Consider the following 13,774-nt stretch of genomic DNA (forward strand, 5'->3'; position numbering starts at 1 on the left):
TTAACAAGAGAAACAGAACATTATTTAATGTAGTTATTATTCATGAGTTTGTTCTTTCATGTCTAAAATAAATGTTGTAGGGGACAGTTAGGTGGCACAGTGTATAGAGCACCATCCCTGAAGTCAGGAGGAGTTGAGTTCAAATTCGGCCTCAGACCAAACACTTGAGGCGTACTAGCTGTGTGACCTTGGGCAAGTCACTTAACCCTGATTGCCTCACTAAAAATAAAATAACATAAAATAAAATAAAATAAATGTTGTAGACCTATGATTGTATAAAAAGAAAAATGAATGTGCCTGTGTTCCATTTGTATGCTATTTCATTAGATGGTGCTTGATGTTGTAATTATAATTGAACATTATTTGCCTCACATATAACATTAAGCAACACAAAACTATTCTATATATTGTTTTTATTAATTGTCTTAAAAATACTTGTTTATCCTCCTTGGATACATGAAAATGGAGTAAGGTAGATATGTAGAATTGGAGGGAAAAGTGAAGTTTGGGGATTGAATGTAATTGGTTTCAAATCCACATGGAAGAATTCCATGTTGCTAGTTTCTTAGGCCTATGACCACCTACCAACTATACAGAAAGTTAGCATATAGTGCCACTTATGAGACTTAAAGCCTCAGATTGCCTACAAGCATTCAAACTGTTTGTGATATTGTTTTCAAGAAGCTATTTGTGAATGTTTTTCCTGTGTAAATATAAATTCTAAGAAATGTACATTTTTATTCCATTTAGATTTTAATAAATAAATTAATAATATTTATTAAACTGTGTTGCTTTTTAAAAACAGATAATAAGTTCAGCAAGTCCATGTGCTGACTTCTTTTTTCGAAGTTTATCATCTGAATTGAAAAAAACACATGCACAATATAATTCTCTGGCAACTGAAAAACAGTCCTCTGATGATGCAGTGAGATTAATTAAAAAATGCAGTGAGGTGGATTTGAATATTGTTGTATTATGGAAGGTATGTGTTATGACTTTTCTTGAATAAGTATGTTTTGTTTTTAAATAAAATATGCTTATTTTGTGTATTGGATATCTAAGCTGAATAACAAATATTGGCTTTTCTATATTTAATTTTCTAAAGAGTTCCAATTTTAACTTTTGTTTTATTTTTTGATATAATGCCCCTCAGTGTGACTAGTTTGCTTTTTTTCTAAACTCAGTAACCTATGTTGCTTCTTTTAGATGTGGGTGTTTTTTCGCTTTTCTCAATATTTAGAGGTAAACAGACAAGACAAAAGATTTTGAAACAGCAGTTCACCCGATGAGTGGATCACAAATGATACCATCAGGAATGATAGAGGACTAAGGATCTTGCTTTCAGCAAGTAAGGAGGTCAACCGGAATTTGCAGGTCTTTCTGCCATAACCATGTAATTTCAGTTGGTTTAGAAAATACAGGCCAGTTGCCCTCCTAGAAGAAAGATATTTCAGGTCATCTTCAAGAATGAAGTTTTGCTTGAAAAACTAAGCAAAAAAGAGACTCTGAAGAGTCGTAAGAGAATTTGGCTCATGTCAGATGCTAGGATATTTCACAGAAGAAAAAGGAATGCAGAATACTTGAAGCAACTGGTGATGGGAAACTAGGCTTTATTAAAAGAAAGCAACTTCTGAGCTGCAAAGAATGATGATATAGATCTTCAGATAGGGTCAGGAGAGAGATCATCCAGCAAGAATCAGAAGAGGATGAGACCAAGGAGTTGCTGGTAATCAACTTTTCCTGCTGAGGTATACCAAAATAGCTATTTTTTTACCAAATGTTAACAATAAAGAAGTCTGTTGTTGTCATCTCAGGTCATGTGTCCAGGACCCACCTGAGAGCCTTCCAGGATTTGTCAAACCTGATGACTATTGATGATCTGCTATTGACCTTTTCCAAAAAGAGTCCTATACTCATTGCTAGGGTTTTCAAAGTTGACGGGGAGGGAGAAACCTAAAAGACCTAAAAAAAGAACTAAGGGAAAGCATAGGTTTTACTTTATTACTACTGCCAGTTGAAGGCAATATAAGTTATTTTTCTGGTTTTGTTTACCTAATTTTGCATCAATTTATACAAATCTTGTCAAGTTTCTCCAAATTCTTCAGATTTGGCTTTTATTATAACATGGTAATAGTCCATTACAATTACATCACAGTTTGTTCAATCATTCCCAAATTACTGGACACCAATTTTCCTTCCAGTTCTTTGTTACTAAAACAAAAAACAAAAGTAACAAAAAACAACTTAGGTTTTTGAAGATATGGTAGAAGATAAAAGCAAAGGCATGTAATAGAGGTTGAATACAAAAGGTTGTCATCATTTTATAGGCATAATTCTAGGAGTGGCTGGACATAATTGCTAAGGACATCAACAAAAAGCCTTTTTGAAGCTATTTTGGGCTAACAACGTGGGAAAAACCAAGTGGATGGGAGCTTGAGCCAATATGGTGGAATAAGAGGAAGCAATACATCCAGCTTCCCTAATAACTGCTCCAACAGTGATCTAAGAATTTCAAATCAATTAATGATTGGAAAATAGATAATGGGTCACTTTTCCAGCCCAAGATCATAAAGGCAACCTACAAGCAAGTGACCAGGGTAGAAAATATATGGAACATAGGTAGGTTGTGATCATAGATTCTGCAACAGCTTCAGGACGAGCAGGGTTGATCTTGGACTCAGCCCCTGGCCCAAACCAATAACTGGGGGTCTGCCAGATGGCCTTGGATCACAGACTCAGCCCTCAGAGCTCAGCATGGCCAACAACAGCAAGTTGCCCCAAGTAGGTTTCTGGAAGAATGAATAAAGAAAAAGATTAAGAGCTATTATGATTCTAGAGATGGTTAAGACACAAAACCAGAAAAGGAAAGTAACTCCAAAATAATGAAAAACAAAGCCTCAAAGAAAAACCTAATTTACTCACAACATCAGTTAGAATTCTTAAAGAAATGATGTAAGAGTTAGACTTAAGTTTAAAAAGAATGAAGAATTGGAAAAGAAATGAGGGCTATGGAAGAGAGACTTGGAAAGAATATAAACAACTTAGCAGAAGAGGTACAAAACAAGTAACAGACTCTGAAAAGTAGATCACACAGAGGTTAATGGCAACACAAGACCACAAGAAACATGAATAAAAGGCTAAAGGTTGAAGAAAAATAGAGGAAAATTTCAAGTATCTCATATTGAAAACAGACCTGGAAAGATTGAGGGGAGGTAATTTAATAGTCCACAATCAAAGAAAGAGCCTAGACATCATATTTCAAGAAGACTGCCCAAATGTTAGAACCAGAAGACAAAGTAGAAGTAGAATCCACCAGTTACTGTTTGGGGGGAGGGGAACAACTTTAAAAGGAAAGCTCCCATAAACTTTATAGCCAAAATCCAGAGACTCTGGGTCAAACTAAAAATAGTAGCCAAAAATAAAAGAGTTCAACTGCTAAAGAACCAGAGTCAAGATCACACAACATAAAACATCTACTAGTATAAAGGATCAGTTAGTCAACAAACAGACAGCAGGCATAATAGGTATTTATTAAGTGCTTAGGTGCCACATACTGTGCTGGAAATGCAAAAACAAGCAATAAAAGAGATCATTCTTGCCTTGAGGAGCTTTCTAATTTTAATGGGAAGACAGTACAGAAGAAGCAGCTGAAAAGGGGTTGTAGGGAGGAAAGTACCAAATGAACAAGTATGATGGAAGAGTCTGGTTTGCAGCCTGTTGAGAAATGAAGAGATGGCTAGCCTGGGCACCAGCCTGTTGAAAAATGAAGACATGGCTGGCCTGCAAAACCTCAAGGAAGGAAGAAAAGAGAAAAGAGCTCTTCCTAGTTGTCATGTACATAGTACCTGTGTCCTATGCACTCGGGACGCTGTCTCCAAAATGCAAAAATTGAAACAGTCCCTGTTCTGAAAGAGCTCATGGTCTAATGAGAGGGACAACATGCAAGCAACCATATTCAAACAAAATATATACTGGAAAAATGGGAAATAATATTAGCAGGAAGGCACAAAGGCTAAGGAGGACTATAAAAGGCTTTTAGAGACAGAGATGAAGAGGGTTAAGGTTCTAGACATGGCGGCTAGCCAGTGAAAATGTCTGGAGTCAGGAGATGGAGTATCTTATGAGGAACATCAAAGAAGCCATTGTCACTTGGTTGTAGATTTTGGAGGAGAATTAAGACTGGAAAGGTATAAAGGAGAGAGGTTATGAAAAGCTTTAAAAGCCAAACAGAGCATTTTATATTTAATCTTGGATGTAATAGGAAGCTGCTGGAGTTAGTTTAAAGGAGGGATAATATGATCAGTCTTACAATTTAGGAAGATCAATTTGACAAATGAGTGAAGCATGTAATGTAGTAGGGAGAGATTTGAAGCAGGAAGACCAACCAGTATGACATTGCAATTGCCCAGGCATGAAATGATGAGGGCCTGCTCTTGGGATCCTAGGTGATGGTAGTGTCAGAGGAGAGAAGGGGGTGTATATGAGAGATGATATGAGGATAGAAGGAACAGGATATAGCAGTTGAATGGATATAGGGTGAAGTGTGAAAGAGTGAGGAGTCAAGGATAATACTTAGGTTATGAACCAGGGTAGTGGTACCCTCAATTATTTTAGGGAAATTTGGTTGAGGGTAGGACACAGGAGGAATGAAATTAGTTCAGTTTTAAACATGTTAAGTTTAAAATGTCTATGGGACATCCAGTTCAAGATGTCCAATAGGAAGTTGGGGGTGAGAGGTCAACAGGGCACTGGACAAATAGATCTGAGAATCATCTACATAAAACTGATAGCCGAATCTGTGGGAGCTGATAAGATCACCAATCAAAATAGCATAGAAAGAGAAGAGAAAAGGTACTGGAAATAGCCTTGGGGGACACCCATGGTTAGTAGACTCGACCTGAATGAAGATACAGGAAAGGAGACTGAGGGGGAGCAGTCAGACAGATAGGAGTAGAATGAGGAGAGATCAGAGTCTTTAAAATGTAAGGAGAAACATAGTCCTATAATTGCTCTATAAACACTGCTTGAACTCATCAGGAATGCAGTAGAAGGAAGGCTTGGAGAATGAAGTCATCACCAAACTGGAAGCTGATAATAATTGGCATTTATATAATGCTTTTAGATTTGCAAAGTGCTTTCCATTCATTGTCTCATTTGAGACTCACAATACCTCTAAACATATTCCTTTGCAAATTTCAATGACAATTTTGATCTTTTGACTGAAAAGGATAGAAATTTATCAGTTAAATTATTTTGAAAATAGAAATGCCAACACAGACACAGTTTGCTAATTTTCTGATGATTGATGAAATTAGTTATAATGTCTTTGTCATTCTGTCAAGTTTACAACACAGTATTTTGCCATTCTTGATCTTGTAAAAAAAAAAAAATTTAGGTAATCCTTTTGTGTATTATGTCTTATAGGCCTATGTCGTGGAAGACAATAAACAGCTTATTTTGGAAGGCCAGCATCATGTTATTCTTCGAACTCTTGGAAGAGAGGCTTTTTCATTTTCTCAAAAGCAGGTAATAATTTTTGAAGTAAACTGACCAGACTATGACTTGACATAAGAATTTCTGGCTATTAGTTTCCAACCATACTTTTTTTCTATTTAAAAACACATAATCAGCATTCATTACATTTTGTCTTAAGCACAGACATAGTATAACATGATAAAATGTCTGTTTCTATGATACATGAACATACTGAATTAGGTGTGTTACCAATAGGTTAAAAATGAAAGTTAATATTAGCCAAACTTGTGTTTATCTCACATGCTCACTAATTAATGCTTATTTCATCTTTGCCTAGCAATACTTAAATTTTTTGTTGGCAACAAGCTAAGAGAAAAAAAATTTTTTTTTTTGCCAGTGAAATGTGCTTAGTTCACCTACTATTAGTTCACAACTAAATACTGTTGTATTTCAACAACAACAACAAAACTTCTAATAGATTCAGCTTAAAATGTTTTAAACATGTAAGGGCATATGAGACCAGTTCAACTTGGGCAGTAGAAGGCACGAGCTGAAAATGATTCACATTCAGGAAAGATCTTGAGCCTCACAGATCCAGAGACACTAGAGGGCCTGAACCATCTGGGACTCAGATCCATCACAGATCATAAACAGATTCATTAGAAGTCATGAGCCACAGCATGTCAAAATGGGTTTACCCCCACCATCTGATGTTTTGCTCCTACTTGACTGCTGAATGTTACTAAGGAAAATCTTGGATGTTTGCTAACTTTGTCCATCACAGATTTGTGTTAATTTCATCTAGACTTCTTGTTGCATGGCATTCCATTTACTCATTAAGTCTCTATCACATTCCTTGCAGTGATTATTTCAGACCTTCTCTTCTTTTCTCAGCCCCCATACACCCTTTCCTTCATCAGTTAGTAAAAAAGCATTTATTAGGCACCAACTATATTCCAGGCACTGTGCTAGACACTGGGGATAAAAATACATACAAAGAATGAAACAATCCTTATTCTCTTCAACCTTATATTCTCTCTAGGGAGACAACAATTACATATATTAATATATACAGAATAAATAAAAAGAGATAAATAAAAAAAGTTATTCAAACTAGTTAAACACAAGGTAGTTTAGGAGGGACGGCATTAGGCATGGGGATGGTCAAGAACGGCTTCGTGTAGGAGGTAATGCTTGAACTTCATTTTCAGGGAAGAAAGGAATCCTATGAACCAGAGGCAAGTAGGGATTACATTCTAGATGTGGGGCACAGTCAGTGCAAAGGCATGGAGATGGAGGTGGGAGTTTTATGTGAGGAACAGAGAGGTCAATTTGGCTGAATCTTAGAATACAGGAAAGGGAATAATGTACAATGAAAGATAGGTTGGGCTTTTGTATATATAAAAGCTTAGAAACTTAGGAACTGTTTAGCAGGAAGGCAACACATTCCTATACTTTTAACATATATGTTTCTTATAATATCCATGTAAACATATGTCCTGTGTTTTGCCTTTTTAATTAGTTTGTCTCAATAAACAAAATGTAAAGAAAAGAAAGAAAAGAAAAGATAGGTTGGAGCCAGGATGTGAAGGGTCTCAAAAGCCAATTTAGTGGATTTCATATTTTATCCTAGAGGCAATAGTGAGCCTTTGGAATCAATTGAGTAGGGGATTGACAAAATCTGATCTATACTTAAGAAGAGTCATACTGGCATACTGTGTGTAGGGTGCACTTGTGGTAGGAAAGTCATTGCAATCATACAGGTAAGAGGTAATGAGAATTTGAGCCAAATTCATGGTTGTATGGGTATAGAGGAGTCAGATGTAAGACATATGGAAGGAGAAATGGCAAGATTTGACAATTTATTGGATACGTAAGGTGAGGAGAACTTGAGGATATTACTAGGATTGTTGTTCAGTCGTTTAATTCATATCTGACTCTTCGTGACCCCATTTGGGGTTTTCTTGGCAAAGATACTAGAGTGGTTTGCCTTTCCTTCTCCAATTCACTTTAAAGATGAGGAATTGAGGCAGACAAGGTTAAATGACCTGAGCAGGGTTGCACAGCTAGTAAGTGTCTGAGACCAGATTTGAACTCAGATGAATTTTACTGACTTTGGGCCTGGCGCTCTATCCACTGCATCACCTGCCTGCCCCATTACTAGGGTTATGAACCTGGAAAACTGAAGGAAAAAATGGTAGTTTCTTTGCCAGATATAGGGAAGTTTGGAAGAGGGATCAGCTTGATGAGAAAAATAATGAGCTTTCTTCTGGCCACTTTGAGCTTGAGATGCCTCTGAAATATCCAGTTTGAAAACTTCACTTGGTGTTTTGGTATTATGGAGATGAGGCTCAGTGTAAGTCTGAATATCACTCTCAGAAAATACTTCCCTTGCCTGTGCCATCCCCTCAAACTCTTGCATCTGTGCTCAGTTCTGAGGTCCCTTCCAACTCATTCTCCAATTCTCACTTTTATAGACTAACGCATAGAAAAAAATTATCTGTAGTCATTACCTTCATTTCCTTACCCATTTTTCACTGCTCTACCAGTTGCAATCTGGTCTCTGACCTCACCTCACCACTTAAACTGTGTTCTCCGTGTTGCAGTGATCTGTTAGTCTCTAAACTGATGGCCTTTCTTAGTCCTCATCCCCTGTCCTCTCTGCAGCTTTTGGTGCTATCTTTCCCTTCCCGTTGAGGGCAGTGAGTTGGGATAGATCTATGCTGGAGTAGAGAGAGGGCTAAACTTGGAGGCAATGATACCTCAGTTTAAATCCTGCCTCTGACACTTCATGTTGTATGACTGGGGCCAAGTCACTTAACCTCTCTGATATTTGAATTCCATTATAATCTGGCTCTCATCTACCTTCCTAGACTTATTTCATATTACTCTTTAATGCACTCCTAAATTCTAGCCAAATTGCCATGCTAACTGTTCCCCAGACAAAACACTCCATCTTTCACTAATGTGTTTATTAGCAGCTCAGGTCCTACTTTCTACAGGGACCCTTTCCTGAAATCATCCCAGGTGTAAGTGCTCTCTCTTTCCTCAAACTATATCTTCTTTTTACTTAATCTGTGTATATACATGCTTTGTCCCTTCCATAGAATATCAGCTTGAGGACAAGAACTATTTTATTTTTGTTTCAGTATTTTAATGTTATTTCAAAACATTCCTTCTGTTAACTACGAAATAAGATATACAGGCAATGGGGTATAGAAATCTATCCTGCCCCACAGGAAAATAGAAGGGGAAGGGGATAAGAGAAGGAGAAGGGTGATAGAAAGGAGGGCAGATTAGGGGAAGGGGTATTCAGAAAGTGCACTATCTTTGGGGTGGGGGGAGGGGAGAGATGGGGAGAAAATAATGAACTCAAAATTTTGTGGAAATGAATGTTGAAAACTAAAAATAAATAATAATTTTGAAAAAGAATTCCCTTTGCTATTGGTATTTTTAATTAGCTAAGACTTTGTTTTATTTTCCTTCCCTAGGAACCACCAGAGATGGGACTCTTAAAATTTACTCGGCCAGAAAACACTATGGTTCCCACAAAACCTACAGTAGAACAGCTATCAAGTCTTATAAAAACTAGTCTTCAGTATCCAGAGTCCTTTAATCATCCATTTCATCAAAAAAGGTCTGAAATATGTTCATTTTTTGTAGTTGAAATTTTGCTACAATTTTTTGTATTGTTTTTTAAATAACAGCCGTATTTATTTACTGATATTTGAAATGATGAAGTAATAAAGTTTGTCCAAACATCAATGGGAAATTTGAGGAGATACATATTTAAAACTTTATAAATAAATGTCTCAAAAGCACTTGACATACCCAAATTAATATTATGAGTATTGTGCCTTACTCAAAAATACCACCCAGAAGTCTACATCGAAAAGAGTTAAAAGAAAGAAAACTCTTTTACCTAGGGACTTATTTCATTTGTAGTTAATAAAGAATAAGTAGAACCTTTAAATTCTGAGTTCTAAGAATCTTCCAACAGCTGAATTTAGAAAACCAGTGACATTTATTTAAGATATATTTAACAATTGTCAATAATCAGTAAACATTTATTAAGCACCGACTGTGTGCCAAGCACTGTGCTAAACTCTGGGGATACAAATAAGAAAAAGATAGACCCTGTCCTCAAAGAACTTATAATCTAATGGGGGAAGACATTATATAAAACATAACTGAAAGGGGACAGGGAGTGGCGATGGAGTGATAGAGTGAAAACCAGGCAGAGCAGCTGATGGATAATGAAGTTAGCTGGAAAATTCTGAGCTTCCCTTTATGGGAGTCTTTGAGAGGAGTTTATTACTGTTCCCTCCAATCAGAGGGGAAATGCCCCTGAGGGTGCTGAGGAGGTAGCTGAGTCTCAAAGCTGAATTAGTTTGCATGACGATTAGATTTCAGGTGATGACTTTTTCCTGGAGGAGGCATGATTTTTGTGGAGTCCAAACCAAGCAGAATCTCTGATGGGGAAACGTTAAGAGTAACTAAAAGCAAATTTAGATTATGAATTTTTAGTTTTGCTTCTGCAGCTTATATCTAAAAGGTCCAGGGTAAAGAGAGATCAGATCCACGAAGGTATCAGATGCTATGTAAAAGGGAGGACAGTTGTATCAGATGTCAAGATATTTGTTGTCATTCCTTTATCGTTGTTGTCCCATGTAAACACTAATTATAAAATCATTAAAGCATGAGATCTTTAAGTTACTTGTTAACAAATTGGTTTTTAGTTTTGTTTTTGTTTTTTCAAATTAGTGAGGTTTGTCTATACTTGTCTATATTTTACTTATACTTTGTGAAAGTATATAAAGATTTTTAATAATTTAAAAAAAATTTTGAAGTTTTATGCTCAATGAAATGATTCCTTGAAAAGAGTCTCAGGGGATGAGTGTTTGTAGTGCTAAGGAAATGCTTTTTTATAAGATTATTAAGAAAATGTTTATAATTGAGAGGTTATAAGACTTCTTAAAAACATAGGAATATAGTGTATTTAGGAGAATTTCAAATTTGATAAGACAGGTTCACATAAAATGATTATTTTCCCCTCAGTACAACTTATTTTATTTAACAAACACCTATTGAACATCTTTTGTGCTCAGGGCAGCAACTTCAGACCATCCTGCCTAACCTAGCAGTAACCTCGTTCAGTCACCTGGAAATTTTCTTAGCCCCAGGTTTTGGGAAGACTTAACTCAGCCTTGAAGCATCAGATGATAACTTTTTTTTTTTTTTTTTTGGCTGTTGCTACTCACTGTAAAGGGATTGGGATCTGCCTTCGTTAGTGGAAGGAAAATATCCCTGTGAATTACATTGTAGATTTTTGAGTAGGAAGAATCCTCCCACTAAGGGCTGGTTTATTATGCCACAGTTGTACCTGTTCTCTGAAAGGAACATAACTATTTGCACACAGTCTGGATTCACATATTCTCTTCATGCTTAGGCTGTCGATAATTGAGCATTTCATTTGTACCCTGCCCACCCCCTCCTCCTCCTCCTTCCCTCATTCTCTAATGACATTTAATTAACCCCAAACCTTTTCTACCTGGCAAGGGTTCCTTAAATGTATTTTGAACTGAATTAACAAAGAGAGCAGAAATAGTTGTACATCCCCATATGATTTTCCAGCTGAAGATTTTTTCTTCTAAGCTTTTTGGGGAGTTATTGTTTACTTTTGTTCTGTTTTGGGGGTTTGGAGGTGGAGAAGAGCAGGAAATACCTTGGAAGTTCTTACATTTTTATTTTTAAGATTATTAAATATAGCAATTAATTTGAATGAACACATTTCATTAGATGTACTAATGTATGTATTGTTTTCATTAGTAATATTTTTCATCAAAAACGCTTGTTTTGAGTAACTTTACAGCTGACTCATTGTTTGAACATAGATTATTTTAAGATCTCTACCTATCTTTATAGTAGGTATTTTAAGAATACAAGTTCTTTTTTTATTATTAAATACTGCCTCTATTTCTAAAACATGTTCAATCCTTTTTCCTCCTCTCTCATAGCCTTTGTTTAGTACCAGTTACCCTCTTACTTTCCAATTGTTCTCAGACGGATGTAGATGTAATAATTGATCTGCGACATAAAGCAACAAGGTAATGGTTTTCAAGTGTAAAAAGAGATAGCCTCTTTTATACAGTGTGTCCCAAAAGTCTTGGTGTAGTTTTAAGTTCAAGCTAAGGGTGGTGGTGGAGTTGGGGCGGGGGGCAGAGCAGAACCACTCTATTACCCCTCCTTACCGTGCCTTTCATTTTGGTTAAATAGTGTAGTAAGATGAAAAGTACTGGACCTAGGAGTCAGGAAACTTAGGTTTGAGTTCTGGTCCTGGTACTTCCTAGGAGTACTTATAAAATCTCTCTGTTTCAGAAAATTTATAGAATCTATTTAATACTATCCTTATCTGTATAATGTCGATAACAGTATTATTACCTGTCCTACTAAGTTGTTGTGAGTAATTCTGTGAAGGGTGCTTTAAAGCACTGTATAAATGTGAGCTTTTCATAAGACTTCTTTCACTTCCATTGTTATAGAGCAGTAAATTTACCTCTAAACAGATGAGGTGAATTTTAACAAAAGTCTCAAAAATGACAGACTTTTTTGTTAAAAATTATACTTTAAATAAAGCTGTCATTCAAAGTACCTAACCACTGGTATTTTCAGAAGTAAAGCTTGCTTTGCACTGTTGTGCTAAGCTTAGAAATGGAAAATTAGGAAACAAAAGATTTAGGATCAGTTGTTGAAACTTGCTGTTAATCTTTCAAAGACATAAAACAAATGGAGTTGTTAGCTCTCCTTTTCTTCTGTTCTTTCAGCCCAGACGCACTGGAAGTCCATGGTTCATTCACATGGCTTGGGCAGACTCAATACAAACTACAGCTTAAAAGCCAGGAAATCTACAGTTTGCAGCTGAAAGCTTGCTTTGTTCATGCGGGTGTCTATAATCTTGGAACTCCTAGGGTATTTGCCAAGTTATCGGACCAAGTGACATTGTTTGAAACAAGTCAGCAGAGCTCTATGCCAGCACTGATCATCATCAGTAATGTGTGACCACTTGCAAATTTGTACTGGAAACCAAAAGAATCACTTTTATCTTATTTTGTTGAATGACTCTTACAGCAATTTTGGGGACATCTACCATATTACAAAAGATGGTATAGGATCACAATAGCAAATATTCAAACCTCTTGTCAGTTTATGTTTATCGATGCAAAGCACGTTGGACTGAGAATGCATAGATTCTTTTTGTATTTTTTTTTCAACTCTGGTAATAATTTAAATATTCAAAATACAAATTTTGAACATATCCATGCACCTTAGGCCCTGTCTTTAAAAAATTAATGATTGACTGCTGTAACAGCTTTCAGGATGGTGCATATTAGTGGCCGTATTAGGAGATAATTTCAGAAAAATGGCCTTTGTTGGCTATGCTATTCTTAAGCCATTAGTCCCTATAAATTCCAGCTTTACTGTGAAGTTTACTATAGAGTGTTAAATACAAATTCTGCTGTTCTCACTTTTCACAGTTCTCAAAAATCAGTTTTGACCCTATGTTATAAAAGTCTTCATGTTTAAGTATCCAGTGGACCTTTTCACTTAGACATAACTTTGTACAAATTAAGTTTCATCTGATGCTTTGAGTATAATTTTAGAACCAATTTGACCTTTTTTTTTCTCATTCATCTCAGTACAGAATGCACTATTTCACAACCATGAGATTTTTGTCATTTAAATTGTCATTCACTTTATTATCTAATTTAACAACTGGGTTGATCTGTTTAAAATATAAATCTACTCAAGTTAATTAAAAGTAAGCTTTTCAAGAAATGTATTATATTTATAACAAATGTACTGTAAATAGAATAAAGCGTACATCATATTCACTGTATAGGCTCTATTGAATTATTTTATTGTATTTATAGGAGGAATTACTGTGTGCTACATTTATATCAATGATGTATGTATAAGCCAGTCATTTTAGTGTTGTCACCTTCTGGAGAGCCAATTTCATTGTAAGAGCAAGCACTATTCAATTAGGTATTCCAATATAGATTAGATGTTAGTCTTCAGGAAGAACTCTTGAGAATAATTTCAAGTTGCCCTAGTATTTATAGTTTTTGAGCCTAAATATTTATTGAGAGAGGTTCTTCTTTCTGTAGGATAGGAAAATACAATGTGTGCCTTAACAATAATAAAAAAAAATAATAGTAATACTTTATTTAACAAACATACTTGAATTCACACATCCAAATAATGGATGTTGTCTCCTTTGAAGTATTAATTTTGAGAG

The 13,774-nt window shown here is 35.7% G+C and overlaps 1 protein-coding gene across 4 annotated transcripts in view; it reads left to right on the forward strand.

Moving 5' to 3' along the window:
* Positions 1 to 13,368, forward strand: part of LOC114031804 (trafficking protein particle complex subunit 8) — a 135,806-nt gene extending 122,438 nt beyond the window's left edge. For all 4 annotated transcript variants that reach the window (XM_027846943.1, XM_027846944.1, XM_027846946.1 and 1 more), the window contains 5 exons: positions 806 to 982; positions 5,425 to 5,526; positions 8,967 to 9,112; positions 11,493 to 11,582; positions 12,300 to 13,368. In XM_027846943.1, coding sequence (XP_027702744.1) covers positions 806 to 982; positions 5,425 to 5,526; positions 8,967 to 9,112; positions 11,493 to 11,582; positions 12,300 to 12,534 — 750 coding nt within the window. In that variant the 3' untranslated portion in view covers positions 12,535 to 13,368. The remainder of the gene's footprint in view (positions 1 to 805; positions 983 to 5,424; positions 5,527 to 8,966; positions 9,113 to 11,492; positions 11,583 to 12,299) is intronic.
* Positions 13,369 to 13,774: the final 406 nt, after the last annotated feature.

Source organism: Vombatus ursinus, unplaced genomic scaffold (genome assembly GCF_900497805.2).
Source record: "Vombatus ursinus unplaced genomic scaffold, bare-nosed wombat genome assembly UNPS02015255.1, whole genome shotgun sequence".
NCBI classification, from domain to species: domain Eukaryota; kingdom Metazoa; phylum Chordata; class Mammalia; order Diprotodontia; family Vombatidae; genus Vombatus; species Vombatus ursinus.